General features: G+C 42.0%; 1 protein-coding gene and 1 pseudogene across 1 annotated transcript; one reads left to right on the forward strand and one right to left on the reverse strand.

Moving 5' to 3' along the window:
- Positions 1-2,607: 2,607 nt before the first annotated feature.
- On the forward strand, positions 2,608-6,219 carry LOC123443428 (NAD(P)H dehydrogenase (quinone) FQR1-like). The gene is made up of 3 exons (XM_045119791.1): positions 2,608-2,851; positions 5,252-5,345; positions 5,463-6,219. Exons 1-3 carry the CDS (start codon positions 2,829-2,831, stop codon positions 5,958-5,960), a joined length of 615 nt encoding a protein of 204 aa, XP_044975726.1. The 5' UTR covers positions 2,608-2,828; the 3' UTR covers positions 5,961-6,219.
- A 2,626-nt stretch (positions 6,220-8,845) lies between these two features.
- On the reverse strand, positions 8,846-10,810 carry LOC123400157 (annotated as a pseudogene).
- Between the last annotated feature and the right edge of the window lie 7,574 nt (positions 10,811-18,384).

The following is an 18,384-nucleotide window of genomic DNA, read 5'->3' on the forward strand; positions in this document are numbered from 1 at the left end:
AATCATTTAAGCTAGGAAAGTAAGAGATACACACAATCATGAGAGATTCTTTTTTTTTCTTTTTATAATAAGAGATGCATGCAATCAGGGGAGAGATAATTTCTTTTTTTGAAGAGCTAATGATGGAATTACAAAGAATTTGAAGGGCTAATCGATATGCACCTAAATAGAGAATATAAATAAACTTTGAGCCCGGCTTGCCAAAAATAAATAGTTTTGGCCCACGGATGAACCTGTTGAACATTCACGATTGAGGAGCACAAGTGGCAAAATCCACAGAAACAGTCCAGTTAAACGGGACAACCATAAGAAGATGGCAAACCATGTCTTGGCCTCGTGTTGCGACCAGTGATGGCGGTGGCTGTAAACATCGTTGTTCTTTTTGGAGGCATCGTTGCTTTATTCTCCCATCCCTCCGGCACGGATATGGTCATTTCGGCCTCTCCGGGGGAAACCTTGATCTGTGATTGGACGATGGCAGCGTCTTGGTGTCGTATTCTCTCTTGGGGGCTTCGTCTTGGGAGCTTGGTGCCGATGAGCAGGACCGGTGGATGGCGGTTGGCGATGGGTGTGGCGTCCAGGCTTCTGTGGCAACGATGATGGTGGAGCGATGTCGGCGACACGACAATGGTTGCGGTAGTCGACTCTTCTTCGGCGTGTCCACGGTTTTACCTTGATTTGTTTGTTGCTATGGAGTCGAAATTGCGGTGGCGGGGCCCTGTGGTATACGATGACTGGCTGCAGGTAGCCCGTTTGGTGATCTCCCGTGGCGCCAGTCGTGCCTGATTTTGTCCTTCAGAGTTCTTCGTCAAGGTCGGAGTTGCGGCCAGGAGTTGCGTCGACTGGCCGCAGGTGGTTGAGATAATGGCATAGCTCTTCATGCAGCTTCATGTGTCCTCTGCAGGTGGGTTGAGTCGACGATCACCTACATCGGAGTCAGAGTCGTTTGCTCAGAGTGTAGAGATGGCGATGACGCCTCTTGGGGAGGAGTGATGACGATGACGCCCGCGTGCTGTCTCGTCGAGACCCTCTTTGGAGTGGTGTGCATGAGCTTTTTTATGTGTGCCTCTCAACGGTTATAACGGGGGTGAGAGAGAGGAGGGTGGGGAATGAATCCTCGAAAACGAAACTAAGGCGAGAGAGCCACCAGCCAAGTTTCAACATGAGATTGATTGTCCCCATGCAGCCTACCCCGCCACAACAGTGCAACTTCACAGCAGCAGCTGAGGGCCCGAGCAAGAGAGGGAGGCTACCCGTAAAACACGACAACATTCCGGTGTTTCCATAATTGCCAGTAGCAAAGCATGGAAAATTCACCCGTAGACTGTACCACAGAACCAGCTGATCGGGCCAGTGATTCCACAGAGAACCAGCTGATCGGGCCAGTGATTCCACACAGTCCACACAACCCCGTGCTCGTGAGACGCATGACTAGGAAGCCGCCCAACCCCTCTTCATGCACCTGTCACACCGTAACCTCGACGTCCATGGAGTGCGAGAAGAGAGCAGGGAATGTCGTGGCTAGATCCCCGCATGGAAACCGGCGGTCCTTCCAGAAGGAGCAAACGCGCTCGTCCCCCACGTCGACAATGGAGAGAGCGCGTTACAGGGGGAGCAGCCGGGCAAGGACCCCATGTGTCCCCCCAGCGCGTGTTCACCACGCACCAGAAGCAAGCACCCATTACCGACGGTCCACACCCAGGCAACCCACCGTGAATGAGGAGCGAAGTGCAGACGATGGATCATCTTCAGCAGGAGACATTCGTTCTGAGTGGCAAGGTTGCGCACCTCCAGACCACCCTCCGACCTAGCACGACACACCTGATCCCACACCACTAAACATTGAGCTCCAGAAGCCCTATCCGCCACGTTCCATAGGAAAGCACGCCGCAGGGCGTCCAGTTCTCGGATCAGAGCTGACGGAAGAAGCAGAGCCGCCATGACATACGTGGACAAGGCGTCCAGAACGTCGTTTATCAGCACAAGGTGCCCCACAGGCGAGGGAAGTGAGTGAATCTCAACTTCTCCCAAGACAAGGGCAAGCCGAGGTAGGGCTGGGGGAAGGATCCAACAACACATCCGAGAGCTCAAAAAAACAGCTCCTTGACCGTTAGCTTGACATGGACCAGCACCATCATGCTTTTGGTGAAGTTAATCCGAAGCCCGTAGCCTCCACAAATTGATCCAGAATCATACGAAGACGAGCAGCCCCCTCATGCATGATGATGAGAGTTTTTCATACTTAACTGGACAATCTGATTTTAGTTCGGTTTTCCTTAATGAATGCAGGATAACTATCATTTTAAAAAAATATGGCAAAGACAGCACTAGAAACAAAATAGCCGTTGCAAGTATAAATAAGTGTCCGCCTAAAAAACACGTACAGCGTAAATAAGTTTTGAGGCCGTCTGTCCAAAATAGATAAATAAATACTACTTCCTCTATACCATAATATTTGTTGTTAGGGAAAACTAATCTAGTTCTACCCAACCACAACTATTTAGGAACAGAGGGAGTAAATCGGAGGCCAGGGATGAGCGGCACGTGACTCAGCAGCGGTCACTCACACACACACAAGTGGCAGTGCCCGGATCCGCTTGGCAGGGGTTGTAGTACTCACTCGTTGGTTGGGACTTGGGACCTCACCTCCGAGGTCAACCGGCACGGCAACCCCGCCGGCCTATAAATGCTCCCGGCCTTCCTTCCCATCTCCCATCACTGCCCACTGCCTCCGTTCCCTTCCCTTCCCCCTCGAACCCATTAAACAACCGGAGCCGTCCTCCTCCTCCTACCAGATCTCAGATCCGCGGAGCTCCCACGCGCCTCCCATGGCGGTCAAGGTCTACGTCGTGTAAGCACCCGCTCCCTCCCTCTAAACCAACTGTTTCGTTAACCCCCGCGTTACAATTCACTCTCGTCTCGTGTGCATGGTACTTATTTCTAGACGTTGTTAATATCAGAGATAGTTGATGATTCTGTGTAGAGCCCTTCTTTATCGGATTGAAACGTATGTCCCGGCAGCAACCACAGACCATTAGTGTACAGTTCTTCTTCGGAGACCCTCTCCCCCCGTCGATGCCTCCATCTAGAAGGGTTGTACCTCTAGTTTTGATGATCATCCGGGTCACAGTTCAGTCCAGGTGCAGGGTTCAGAGCCGCAGAGATTATTAGCTGTATGTATGGGGGCATCATCAATCATGGAGTCAGGGTGGATTTCATCGGTGGTGGGTCTGGTGGTCCGTGATGGGATCGATGCCGGATATGGACGGGGACCTGATCCTGCACTAATAATCCTGCAGCTGTCCCTTTACCTGAATATTTTTCCTCCCTGTCGTGTGAAACGCGCACCTCTCTGCTATCCGCCGCCCCGGCAGACATCCGCGACTTCTCGAACCAATTACCGTTACCACTGGCAGTGGATGCAGTCAGCAACACCTTGATTACCAACTTTCTGAAGAATAGCACCAAGGTTGTTGACTGTCCCTAGTTGCTTGCTTTGGGCTACGTTTCCTATATGAATTTCATACTAGCAGAATATGCGGAAATTGCTTTACCATTTACCCTGTTCCCACCAACTAATAGGGATAGCTACTCATGGGTCATGGCTGCATATGATGCTCGGGTTTCTAGTGCGATGTAGTAGTATATCCTATTATATGATAGAGCACAGCTCCTTTTAAAGCAAGAAAGATAAAATGGAAGCTTTTGTGATTTAAATAGGATGGAAATCATAATATCATCAGTGTGATGCAAATCTAATTTGTTTTGTACGATGTGGAACTTGTGTATTAGGTGAGAACTGGCCTAAATGTTTAATCAAATTTTAGTTTACCCCTTCCCTCGTTTTAAAATAAATTTATGAGTTTCTTCCTTATTTGAAATGATATGCTTTCTTATTAAAAGAATGGGTTTATTAAAAAATAGTCTTAGGTTGATTAAAATTTTGGTGGCCTTCTTTCAGCTTACATATGCAAATTTGTCAGTTGCAGCACCGCGATTAAAAGGACATTTTTCTGTTGCTGTTGATTTCCCACTACAACCCCACTGTCTCCTGTGTTGGATCTTTGCTTGTAGTAGTGTTCGATCTTATTGCTTCCTAGTGCCACACCACCAACATGGACTTTTAGTTTTTCCACAATTATGTCTGCCTCAACAAAGCTTATTTGAAGCACAAAAGTAATTATCAAAAAAGTATGCGCAAGTCCGCTGGCCTTCTTAATATTGGAATATGACACAATTAATCCTGAAAGGATGAGAACCTAAATCAGCATTTGAAGAATGCCACTCTTGGTCATAATCGAACTACAGTACTAGAGTCTTCAAGCATCTTTGAGTGTTCAGTCCTTGGTGCAATGGATGCATCGTGCTATTGGCAAGCAGCATTTCTCTATCAATTATCATCACTCGTCTTTCTTTGAAGTCACATCTATTAGAAACCATAAGCACATAACTAACTAGTATCACCCTATCACTGTCTAACATAAGCTATGATTGGCCTATGTTTTTAAATTTTGCTTGCTGAATGGGATTTCCCAACTACCAAAAAGTAGGCATCTAGAAGCCTTTGGATAAAAGATGGGAAACACCTGGGTTATTCTAATTAGACCTTTGATTGACAGTTCGCCCCAAACCCTTCGTGACATTTTGACATCATTTTTCAAACTTATAGTTTTACCTGTACATTGATTACTCTGTTTTTTTAGTGGCTGTGGGGGCAAACTCTTTTCAATCACCAGCAGTAGAACTTACAGCCTTAAGTTTACTGAAGTACTCCCTCCGTTCGTAAATATAAGTCTTTTTAGAGATTTCACTATGTGACCACATACGGAGCAAAATAAATGAATATATATTCTAAAGTATGTCTATATACATCCGCATGTTGTCCTCTAACAAAACATCTTAAAAGACTTATATTTAGGAACGGAGGGAGTAGTTATATACTTCCTCCCTCAAAATAAATGTCTCAAAGTTAGTACAACTTTGTACTAGAGCTAGTACAAATTCTCGGCACAAGTGTCTTACACAGTTATTTAATTGATGAACATTTGTGCGGTGGGTAATAGACTAGTTGGTTCATGATGTCCTTTATTCCTTTTGTTAGCCTAGCGTGTTTACTAAAGTTCTCTGAAACACGCGTAATCAAAAAGTAGCAGTGGTTGATGTTTATTTGACAAAGATATATCATTATGTCTTGTTTCTTGCGGGTCGACATAAAGAAGTAAGAAGTAAAATCATTACCAAATTTTGACAGGTACTACTCCATGTATGGTCATGTTGCTAAGCTAGCTGATGAGATCAAGAAAGGTGCTTCCTCTGTTGAAGGCGTGGAGGTTAAAGTGTGGCAGGTCAGTCTCTATCGACAGTCCTGTTTATCAGTTTACAACAGCGTGTGAGCTCCGCTGCGATGCTCGTCAGGCTCAAGAACTATCTTGAATCATCTTTTTTTGCCATGTTAATTAAAGGTCCCTGAGATCCTGAACGAGGAAGTCCTTGGCAAGATGGGTGCCCCACCCAAGACCGACGTGCCGGTGATCTCCCCTCAGGAGCTGGCGGAGGCCGACGGCGTCCTGTTCGGGTTCCCGACGAGGTTCGGCATGATGGCGGCGCAGATGAAGGCGTTCTTCGACGCGACGGGCGGGCTGTGGAGGGAGCAGAGCCTGGCCGGCAAGCCGGCGGGCGTGTTCTTCAGCACGGGCACCCAGGGCGGCGGGCAGGAGACGACGCCGCTGACAGCAGTGACCCAGCTGACCCACCACGGCATGGTGTTCGTGCCGGTGGGGTACACGTTCGGCGCCAAGATGTTCGACATGGACAAGGTGCAGGGCGGCAGCCCGTACGGGGCCGGCACGTTCGCCGGGGACGGGTCGAGGTGGCCGTCGGAGATGGAGCTGGAGCACGCCTTCCACCAGGGTAAGTACTTCGCCGGCATCGCCAAGAAGCTCAAAGGCTCCTCTGCCTGAGTGCATGATCCTCGCCTGATCACCGGTGGTGGTGCTGCTGCTGTTATCTGTATCTGTGGTCCTGTGGAGCCTTAGTTTGATGTGTGATGTGAACACTGTTATGTTGATTATCTTGGCTTTGATTGAACCGGTTGTAAAGCTTGTAAGTGGATTTTGCGTTTCATAGTGTTATATTTTGTCACCGCCATTGATATACACGTAGTATGTAATCACGGTGGACCACTTATAAAAAAGTATAATCACGGTGGACCGTGGCACACTCTCCCTGTGGTCGTTTTTCTTGCTTGCTTTTTCTGTCTCCGGCTAGTTTCTGCTCTTTCTCTTCTCTGATCTCTCTCTCAGACTCTCACCCTTGTTTGGTTAGGGTACAATCCAAATGGATCGTCCGGGATCGCAGTCCAATCCACGTGGTTAATTCTGGCGGGGAACAATAAAAACCCTATTTGACGCTTTTTGCGTCAAATAGTCGGAGAAACGCACAGGGGCGCGAAAAACTGGGCCGGCCCGTCTCTCTCTGCAGGCAGTTCCGGTTTCAGCTTCATTTTTTGTCCTTTTTCGGTTTCGCTTTTTTCTTTTTTTTTTCTTTTTTCGTTTTTCTCCTAGTGTTTTTTCTTTTTTCTATGGTTATATCTTTAACCTAAGTTCATGTTTTAAAAAAAATCTTGAAATTCAGAAAATGTACTTGATTTTATAAAAATGTCCTAATTTCCAAATATTTGCCATTTTTCAAAACCATTCCTAGCTTCAAAAAATGTTCAGGATTTTCGAAAAATGTCTGACATTTTTGAAAAATGTTCACCAAAGTTTAAAAATATTCTTTTCTTCAAAAAAATGTTATTGTTTCCTTTATAATTTTTTCATTCAGTTTTGTTCCTTTTCCCTTTTCCTATTTTCCTGTTTGACATTTTATAATTTTCATTTTGAATTTCAAAAAATGTTCTCGTACTCACAGTTTATATTTAAATGTCCGTGCTTCAAAAAATGTTACTTCTTCCAAAATGTGTTTATGTTTGAAAAATGTTCGTGTTTCAAAAATTGTTTTCATATTCGAAAAACTGCATGATTTTTCAAATTGTTCTGTTCACATTTTAATAAAACATGTTCCTGTCTTATGAAAAATGTATATCTTTTTTGAAAATTTGTTCACAAATTGAAAACTTGTTAAAACTTTGTTCGCCAATTCTAAAACTATTCATGATTTTAAAATGTTCGGGACGTTTGAAAAATATTCTTCATTTTCTAAAAAAACATTTGCCGTTTCAAAAAATGTACGTAAGTTCAAAAAATGTTCCTCTTTTAAAAAGTGTACACAAGTTCAAAAAATGTTCCCGTCTTATATTTTTCTTTGCAAATTTCAAAAAATATTTTTACTTACAAAAACAAAGTTATATGGTTGTAAAATGCTCCTGTTTTCAAATTTGTTTATAGACTAAGAAAGTGTTTTTGTTTTCCAAAATTTTTGTGTATTTCAAAAATTGTTCGCGCTTCCAAATTGGTTCACGTTTTCTTAAATTGTTCTCGGTTTCAATTTTTTTTTCAAAATTCCAAAATTATTCGTTCTTTAAAAATTGTTCGCTCTTTCAATTTTGTTTGAGGTTTTTCAATTTTTTTCTCCTTTTCAAAATTTTGTTCTCAAGATTCAAGAAATGTTTGTGTATTAAAAAATTGTTCATGCTTCCAAATTTGTTTGCATTTTTTAAAAATTGTTCTCGCTTTCATAATTTGTTCTCAAAATGCTAAAACAATTCGTGCTTTAAAATTTGTTCACGCTTTCAAATTTGTTCGGTATTTTCCAAAATTGTTCTACTTTTCAAAAAAATTGTTCTCAAGATTCAAAAAATATTTGTGCTCTCTTTTTTTTCCCGTGCTTCCAAATTTGTTCACTTTTTTAAAAATTGCACTTAGTTTCAAAATTTGTTCTTAAAATTCCAAAAATGTTCTTGCTTTAAAAATTTGACCGCTGATTCAAATTTTTCCGGGGTTTTTCTCAAAATTGTTCTCCTTTTCCAAATTTTATTCTCAAGATTCAAAAAATGTTCGTGCTTTAAAAAATTGTCCACGGTTCCGAATTTGTTCACTTATTTAAAAAAAATATCGGTTTCAAAATTTGTTCTCAAAATTCAAAGAACGTTCGTGCTTGAAAATTTTGTTCAGGGATTTTCAAAATTATTCTACTTTTTAAAATTTTGTTCTCAAGTTAAAAAAAATGTTCGTGCTTTAAAAATTTGTTCACAATTTTTCAACTTTTTTATTATTAAAATTCAAATTTTTTTCTTCCAAATAAAAAAAAGAAAAAAAAAGAATAAACGAACCAGAAAAAGAAAATAAACAGAGAAGGGGAAAAATAACAGAAAAAAACAAAACTGGGCCGACCCAGTCGGGGCGCCCCCTGTGCGGCGCTGGGCTACCTGCTGCAGTGAGCGGCAGGTAGGAGCTCCCGGGAACAATTCCCTGTAGATGTGAGTTGACGTATTTGGTTTGGGCCATGGCGGGGAACTTCGCGGCCCAACCCACGCCGATCTCCTTCAATCCACGGGGCGCAAATGAATCGCCTCTGATTTGTGAATGAATCCACGTGAGGCACGAGGCTGATTCCTCTCTTCCCATTGAGTCACTGTGGCTGCTCATTTCCGTTGCTGCTCCTTGGTCCAAGAGAGCCAAACGACATCTTAAAAGAGAGGGGATTGGTATGCATGGATTGGTGACAAGAGGGTATCAATTTAATCCCTAAGTGGATTACTTCCATTAGAAGATTAGATCCACTACAACCAAACAAGGCCTAACAAATAACACGTGTTGTAATGGTCGCTTGGAACCTTATTTTTTCTACTACTATATATACATATGCAGTCTTCGTGCATGGTTTGAAAAAAAAACTCTTCAAGTTAGCGTGTATTGTTGAAACAAAAATAGCGGATGAGGATTTGTAGCACGTTCTCTTTCTCTTTCATCAGCTCGGCAATGCAAACATCCAGCTTCTCCTTCTCTTTCTTCAAATCAACCCAGCACCACTTCAGAGTCCTGTTATTAGTGCTCATCTTTTCTTTCTCTTTAAGATGATTGTGCTTCATATTTCTAATGCAATTTCCTTGAGCAACATAAATGAACTTCAACTGGTCAACAACTGCCTTCAATTTGTTGATCTCAGCATCCTTTTCCATGCTGCTCTCACCATCATTCTGGTGATTTATCTGTGGCCTCTGAGCATCATTCTGGTGATTTACCTGAGGCAGATTATCCTAGGAATCCAAGAGGTTGTTCACATCTTTAACAAGCTTCTCATAAGTCTTCTGCAACTCATTTTTTTGTTTTGTAATATTGTGCAAAGCAGCTGAATGTTCTAGGCATGCAATCCTACTGTCATGCTTGCTATACTCATACATACGCCACGATTTATGAAGAGCATTCTGGAGATGATCTGGCCACTTCTCATCCACCCACTGTACTAATCCACAATTGTCAACACCCTGAAATACAAAATAAATAGTTCAAACGTGATGTCACCCGTTAAAGATCCAATTAAGTTAAAGTTAAAGTTACAGTTAAGGTGCAGATTTAGTTAGATCAAGCCAACTAAACAACAAATGATTGGAGCATCTTCATTTTCAGACTAAACAACAATTATAGTGGGCATTTCCATTTCATCCATAAAATGAACAGTGAGTATGAACAATAAACAGTATCTAAGGACAATGAACATGAACTATGAACCCTAGAACAGAATTATTTTTAGAACAGAATTACTAAACACCAATTTTGCTAACTTACTTCTACAACACAAGAAATGAACCTCCTCCCACTGCTACCCCCTCAAATGATACACATTTCTTCCCTGTCTTGCCATGCTCGCACATCACCCCCAAATCCTCAATAGCACTAGTGTACAATGGGCCATCGATTGTAGCTGGGATCTGGTAAACAAAAGACTTGTTCAAATCGATCTGGAGGCACACAAACCCTAATCCTCAAAAGAATAAATCGAAACCCTAAACCCAGTCCTGGTCGAACGAACAGACCTTAATAGGGGAGTCGTAGAAAGCAATGAACTACACGTCGGAGTCCTCAGTGCTCTCGCCGTCGCTCCAAGACACACTGGCAGCCGGTGGCGAGCGGAGAGGAGGCTGAGGGAGGTTGCGAGAGTGAGAGAGGAACAAAGAAGCGAGGGAAAGGAGTGTGGAGTGGCGCGACACAGTCGCTCGGTCTGTCCGACGCGAGTGGGAAAAGGCATTTGCACGTGACGGCGTCGTTGCCTAGCTGTTAGGCCACGTACGGTGAAAGCGGGCCGCAGCTGTCGGAAAAACGGTCAAAAGCAGTAAATCGTCCGACCGATGCATACTGCAATTTTTTTACTGAATACGCGATGGTTTTTTGCAAAAGATTAGTCACCTCGTGATTTTCTGCAATTGATGCCCCAAATGTGGTGGGTTTTTACAATTCACTCTCCACCCACTCTCCACCTATTGATATCCATCTATCACGTTTCTCTAGCCAGATCAGGTCATTTAATGTTGAAATTATTTTACAACTTAAATACTCCCTCCATCTCGGTTTATAAGTCATCTTAGGTTATGCACCGCGACCAAGACAGAGAGGAAAATGAGAGAAACTAATGTTAATTTGTTAATTAAGACCATTGCATGCAATGACCACTGCATGTCGTGCTAGTTAGTTTCAAGTTATTAAAAACATACATGCCTCACGTCTCTTATTGGTTGATTCCTTTATTCATGTCAAAAACAAGAAACGAGATGAAAGTTAATGCACCGCGCCTAAGTGTTTTGAGATTATTTTGTTTTCGTAAAATGACTTATAAACTGAGACGAAAGAAGTACCATCCTTGGTGGGTCCATTAAGTGATAAATGTACTCCCCCGTCAAGGTGCATAGGGCATCTAAGGAGCTGCGTCGTAACCTAGGTGCATGGAGATTGGATGAGGAATGTTAAACCAAAAATCAATATCAATAATGAATCATATTTGGCCCACTTGGAAAATTGTCAGGGGCCAATCACTAGGTTTGTTTTTCATGTCATTAATTCCTAAAGAGCAACATGAAAATGATATTTAATGCATGAGCCAATGAAAATAGCAGCATGCAAAATGAAAATTAATGAAAACGGAAAACAAGAAACTCCTTTAACGTATTTTGACTTATATATTTGGAATACCGATTTTTGTTAGATGCCCTATGCACCTGGACGGAGGAAGTACTTTCGAACACCTAAGTAAGGGTAGCCGTTGTTGCATTTAATAATGGTAGTGGGGGTACGTGAACCAAAGCGTGGTGTGAACTGGGGAAGTTTTTGGGTGGCACTTCGATTTGGCTTGTTTGATTTGGTTATGATTGTAAATTCAATGCATTAAAATGGAACCACACCTCGATTTGATTCGATATTTTATATATATATATATTATTCAGTCAGTCGCATCTAGAGAATTATTTGTAACTTGGTGGGATAGCAATTCGGCGAGTGCCTTTCAGGGCAGAATTTAAACTTATTGATCACAGGGGAATTGAATCAAAGACTTTCAGAGGAAAAATGTACTATTATTTATGACATAACAATTCAGTCAGTGACTTCCATAGAAAATTTCTTTATTTTTCATCATATAACAAAAACAGTGAGTAATTCTCAAAGAGTATGGGCATGTTTGGGACTACTCCGCTCCTTAAAATTCAGCTTCGATCTAGAAAACACAATCCTAACAGGGTAGCTCGAGGACATGACGCTCTGCAAAAAACTAGAATCTGAGGTATAGCTTAGTGTTTTTTGTGAAGCTCTTTGGGAGGTGCTTCAAAAAATAAATAAAAGATGGTGTTGAAAGGAAATTACCCACCAATGCCACCAATAAATGGATACCCCTTCGTTTCTCCTTATTTATCCAATCAAATATATAATTTCCACCAAATTTATCATTCCTGAAGCTGGAGCTAGATAAAAGCCAAACACTCTTTTAAAAAGGTTACAATTTCTATATGAAACTGCTATAGAGTGAATTTAATGAAGCGAAACTTGATTATATGAAGTAGAGCTGTCCCAAACAGGCCCTAAGTCTACATTTTTTATCACATAGCAATTTAGTCAGTATCTAGTTAAATTCAGAAAAAGTTACTGAATTAGCAAGCGTGGCACATAACTGACAGTGTCATAACACAAAGAGAGGTGGTGGTCAATAAGACGAAACATACTTGCGTGACTTGATTCGGTACAAGATTGTTAACTAATTATTACATTGTCATTTGACTAAGCGCTGACTAGGGAACTCTAAGGCATACATGATGCAAACATGGCCAACAAGGTTCGACACTTAGTATTCCCTGAACATGCTACTGGATAAGATCAAAACGTGATCTTCCTGGTTGATTACTTAACTAATAATTAAAGATAGCTTCAACATACATTGCCCTTCGAGTGAGTAATTCTTGAGGCAGAGATGGAGAATCCCTGCTAGGTTGAGGATCATTGAGGAGGATCCACTTGAGAGCTCCTATGCTGTTACTGTACTGATTGGGTGCAGAAATGAACAATCTTGACGGATGTGCATCGGGGATTGAGCAAGAACAAGCAGCTTTGACACGGAAGAGAACCGCATCCGAATCTGAAGAGGGGGATGCAAAGAAAATGGAAAAGTGGGGAAGGGATTAACTAACTCAGTGATTCTTCCACTTGTCAAAGTGTTTCTCGGGGTTCTTGTCGGTCTAGGAGAGCCACTACTATACATCGCCATTGTTGCATCAAGGACAATGATACGTCTTCAATGTATCTACTATTTTTGCTTGTATCATGCTATGATATTATTATTCTTGGATGTTTTAATTATCATTTTATACCTTTTTATATCATTTTTAGGGACTAACCTATTAACTTAGTGTCAAGTGTCAGTTTCTGTTTTCCGCCATATTTTGTTTCACAGGAAATCAATATCAGATAAGATCAAATCATCCCGAAATTTTTTGAGGATTTTTTATTGAATATAAGGTTCACCTAGAACTTGCAGGCCAAGGAAGATCTTGCCGGAGGGCCCCACGCAACAGAAGGGCGCGCTCCGATGTTGTGTGGGCCCCTCCACGCTCCATTTGCCCTACCTCCTCCACTATAAATTAAACAATATTCCAAAACCCTCAAGAGAGTCAATGAAATACTTTTTTCACCGCCACAAGCCTGTGTTCTCGCTAGATCCCATCTCGAGGCCTTCTCCGGTACTCCGCCGGAGGGAAAACTCATCACGGAGGGGCTCTACATCAACCTTGCCGCCGCTCCGATGATGCGTGAGTAGTTCACCACAGACCTACGGGTCCGTAGGTAGTAGCTAGATGGCTCTCTCTCTCTCTCTCTCTCTCTGTATCTCAATACAACAATATCCATGATCTTCATGGAGATCCATTCGATGTAATGACTGTGTGGTGTGTTTGTTGGGATCTGATGAATTGTGAGTTTATGATCAGATCGACCCTTGTTTTATTTGAGTTCTTTGACGATCTCTTTTATGCATGATTTAGTATAGCCTTGTATTTCTTCTCCGAAGTTTTGGTTTGGTTTGGCCAACTAGATTAGATCTTCTTGCAATGGGAAGACGAGCTCGGTAATGGGTTCGATCTTGCGGTGTTCAGTCCTAGAAAGAGAAGGGGAGTTGATATGCATGTGTTGTTGCCATTAAGGATAACAAGTTGGGATGAATTCTTATATGGTTTTGTCTTGACTACATCATGTCATCGTTCTTAATGAATTACTTCGTTCTTATGAACTTAATACACTAGATGCATGCTGGATAGCGGTCGATGTGTGAAGTAATAGTAGTAGATGCAGGCAGGAGTCGGTCTACTTTATTTGGATGTGATGCCTATATCATTATCATTGCCTTGGATAACGTTATAATTATTTGCTTTTCTATCAATTGCCCAACAGTAATTTGTTTACCCACCGTATGCTATTTTCTTGATAAAGATGCCACTAGTGAATCCTACGACCCACGGATCTACTTTTATTATAAGATCAATCTTGTTTACTTATACAAAAATACCAAAAATACTTGCTGCCTTTTTTATCCTTTATTTATTTATCAATCTATAAATCTATCATATATCATTTAATCTCGCTTCTTGATCGCCGAGAGATTGACAACCTCTAGTCTGCGTTGGTTGCGAAGGTTTGCGTTGTGTGTGCAGGTTCCGGTGTTGCTTGGTTCTCCTATTGGATCGATAACCATGGTTTCTGAACTGAGGGAAATACTTACTCTACTGTTCTGCATCATGCTCTCCTTTTCGGGGATAAAAATCCAACATAGATTACAAGTAGCACGCAACGAATGAGAGGGAGAGGAGCCTGCTCCTAGACATAGAGTGCGAGTGACTGGGAGATCAAGGAGGTGGCACACATCTTGCCAGATCAGGTGGTTTGCCAAGTTTAGGTATGGATGAAGAAGAAAAGTGGTGAAGGGAAATAGGATGAGGAAGATGAATAGTGATCAGCCATCACTCCCGCATTGAATGCGTACAGGTGGGAGCGCTCGTGGGATAGATCGTCTTATAGGTGGGATCATCTCATATTATAGTGTGTGCATATACGAGTTATTTTTTAACCAATACTCCCTTTGTCACGGTTCAGAAGGCACAGTTAAATTTACGTGCATTTCCATAATAGACAAGGTTTAAGGCGCATTGCATTTACTCCTAGCAGCTAATTAGTACTCCGTTGTACTACTTCTATATGCATGTGTAATGTTAATGCTAATTTTCAGCCCATCTCATGGCCAACCAATAAACACATAGGTTCCAAAGAATTTTCAAGCACGCCTTCCAAACTGTGATGGAGGTAATACTTCAAGATACAAAAAATAATACATTGCATTAAACACGACCGATCTGGATCCATATGCCATGCCAGTCTCTGCGCCTGTGGGAGTGTATCCCATTGATGTGTGGATTCCAATCTCCTGGGCAGGGTTTTTTCTTCATCCTTGATTGTGGGTACAACAAGGAAGATGGTGAGAAACCTTGTACCACGGTGATTACTATCCTAGAGGGGTCGACCTCTGTCAAAGATATCAAAACTGAGTTTAATGGGTTCTTCTCTCAAAAACCTAAATAATGGCGTTGTACTACTCATCAGATTAGTCCATCTCAATTTGTGATGAGATTCCCTAATGCTCGTGAATTTGAGAGAGCAAGTTACTATGGCAAACGCCTTCCTATCCTTGATGGAACTATGGTTATTAGTATTTCCCCATGGTCATCATTTATTGGTGCCAAGGCAGATTTACAGAAAGCTTGGGTGTGTGTGCGCAATGTTCCCTTGGAAAAAGATGTACTGAATATGTGTCATATGCTGGTGGCCTTGTGGGTGTGACTCTGGAAGTGGATCCTACTACTATTCATAAACCTGAGTATGCTCGTATCTTGTTGGGTTGCAGAGAGGTGGACAAAATTCCGGCATCTGCAGAGGGGTTGTTGGAAGGGAAGTTTTATGATTTCTTCTATGAGGTGGAAAAAGCGGTGGTTGGAGCGCTTGAGAAATCTAAGCCCCATGTTCCTATGGACAGTAGTGCTTCTCCTTCTCTAAATAAGAAAGCCAAGTTTGATTTTCTGTCTTAGATATCTACTGACCAGGGAGGAGCTAGTACCTCTATTGTGGGTTACTCTACCGCGGGTAACTCCTCACAAAACTATAATGCGAGCGCTAGGCTGTCGACTGTTTCTAAAAATGATGATGAAGATGAAAGTGATGATGGGGGTGACACTGAGTTATTGATCCATTCGATGGCCAAAGAATTTGAATCCTTGGAGGAGGGAGATCATAACTCTATGGGACTTGATGGGGCCTTAGATAAGTGCAGCCAAGGGTTGGAGGTTGCCTCATCTGTGCATCTCTTGATGCGTCTGAGAAGGAGAAATCGGGTGCTTGGGCTGTTACTCCTGTTCCCCCATCACCAGCTTTCTTGTGTAGTTTTGACAATGTTGGACCGGGTCCTTTTTCTCCTTTATCATAATACATTGTGTGGCCGGCCTTGACCAGAGTGGTTGAACTTGAGGAGGGGTCTATGACTGTGGGTAATACTGACAGTAATTATATTGTTGAGTCGCCGGAGGGATAACCTATACATGAAGAAGCGTGTGCAAGACCAACTGCGGCTACTACATGCAACCAATATCATAATCTAGCAAGGGTGGATGAAGTAGTTGTTGGGAGGATGATGAAACGCAATCTGGAAGGTACGGATGAACCTCATGCTTGCAATAATTTTTCTGTGTTATCCAATTATGCTATTATACTTCGTGCTTCCCTAATGGGGGTGCATATCCATGATGATAATTTTGATACCATAAATGTGTTAAGAGAGCTAGAAGAGTCTAGAGAGATCCTCAGGGGAAAAATGTTGAACCTATTGATCTATCTGTCAATGATTACTTAGGGAATAACACCCCTCTCTCCTTAACTTGGGGGATTGTGAGGAAGTAGATGATGAATCCTTTGTTTCTGTCCAATCTAAAGGGAAGAAAAAACAAAATGCTAGGAAGAAGAATGTGGTCGTTTCGCCAACTGCATATTACTCTATGCCTTTGACTATGAAACAAAAGAAAGATAAGGAAACATGTGGTGAATCTTTCCTGGATCCTGGCAGATCAACCATAGTGAGGGACAAACCTGCTCGATAAAAATGATTGGCCTATTTTGGAACTATACTGGGGTGGGAAAGAAAGGTAGGACTTCCAACCTCGCTGGTATCATTGATACCTACAATGTAGATTGTGTGGGCCTTCAAGAGACCATGAAGGAGAAATCCAACCCTTCCTTTTTAGGAAAATTGACCCTTTTCACTTTTCCGCTCGGACTGGATGCCCTCAGTGGGCAAGTCTGGTGGGATCTTATGTGGGCTGAAGGTGGATATATTTGACGTTATTGGTACAGCTAGTGGTAAACATATCCTTCAAATTAATTTGTTTGATAACGATAAAAATTGCAAGGGATTTGCTTGTGGTTTATGGAGCTGCTCAGGTTGATAGGAAACCTGAGTTTTTGGCTGAGTTGTCTTCCTGTTGTAACAAAATTGATACTCCATATTTGGTTGGGGTGACTTTAATATCATGAGACATAGTGGTGCGAAAAATAAGCAGTCTGTTATGTCTCATTTTGTGATGTTTTCAACTCCGTAATTCATTTGCTGGGGTTGAGCGAGATTTTCATGTGGGGTTGGTGCTATACCTGGTCCAATAAGCAAGAACACCCCACCTTGGAGAAGCTGGATCGTGTGTTGATGTCCCCAGAATGGGAGGACCTTTATCCTCTAGTCTCTATTCACAAGTTAGTTAAAGAATGGTCGTATCACAACCCTTTGATGTTGGATGGAGGAATAGCCTTACCAAGAGCTAGGGGCAGTAGATGTTTCAGGTTTGGTTTGACCTGGCTGTGTAATTCTCATTTTCTCCTCTTGGTGGCTAATATTTGGTAAAAACCCACCTATACTGAAGGTACTATTGACACCCTCAATATTAAACTGAAAAGAATTAAGAAGTTTTTTAAAAGGTGGGGGTCCAATATTTTTGGCAATAACAAAATAAGACGTAACATGCTCAAGTTGGATCTCCAGGAGTTGGAGTTGCTTGAGGAGAGTAGTGATTTCTGTGGAGCAGCTCATTCTAGGAAGCTTGATATCCAAGTGGAACTTAATAACATGTATGAGGAGGAAGAGCTTTATTGGCATGAAAATCTCATGAGAGGTGGTTGTTGAAAGGTGATAATAATACTGTTTTTTTCATAAGGTTGCGAACGGGAGATGCATGAAAAATACTATACATTCTCTTGAGTGTGGAGGAATGATCATTGAAGGGACTATGAATCTCTTGTCCCATGTCACCAACTTCTGTAAAGAACTATTTGGTCATGCGCCTAGTAATATCTGTAAGATTTATGCCTCCCTATGGTCCGCATCAGAAACATTAAATGATGAGGATAATGAGAATTTAATCAAACCTTTTTCGTTGGAGGAAATAAAATATGTGTTGTTTGCTATGGATACTAACCGTGCCCCCGGCCGTGATAATATACCAGCCGAGTTTTATCAACACCATTGGGAGGTGGTTAGTGCAGACCTATTTAGAGTGTTTGAACGGTTTCATGATGGGAGTATGGATGTCTAGAGGCTTAATTATGGGATACTTACCCTTCTTCCCAAGACTTCCAAAGCCAATTGAATCCAGCGGTACAAACCCTTTTGTTTGTTACGTTGTCCCTATAAGTTGATTACCAAAGTAATGGATAGAAGAGCTAGTATCTACGCTCCTAAATTATTCAGTAAGCAGCAAAATGCCTTTATTAAAGGCAAAAATATTATGGATGGTATCCTATACCTGCATGAAATCATGCACTGCTCCCATATTAAAAAAACAAGTCGGGGTGGTGCTTACTTCTTGCTTGTCACGCCAAGAGA

This window comes from Hordeum vulgare, chromosome 1H, assembly GCF_904849725.1.
Source record: "Hordeum vulgare subsp. vulgare chromosome 1H, MorexV3_pseudomolecules_assembly, whole genome shotgun sequence".
In the NCBI taxonomy this organism is placed as follows: Eukaryota; Viridiplantae; Streptophyta; class Magnoliopsida; order Poales; family Poaceae; genus Hordeum; species Hordeum vulgare.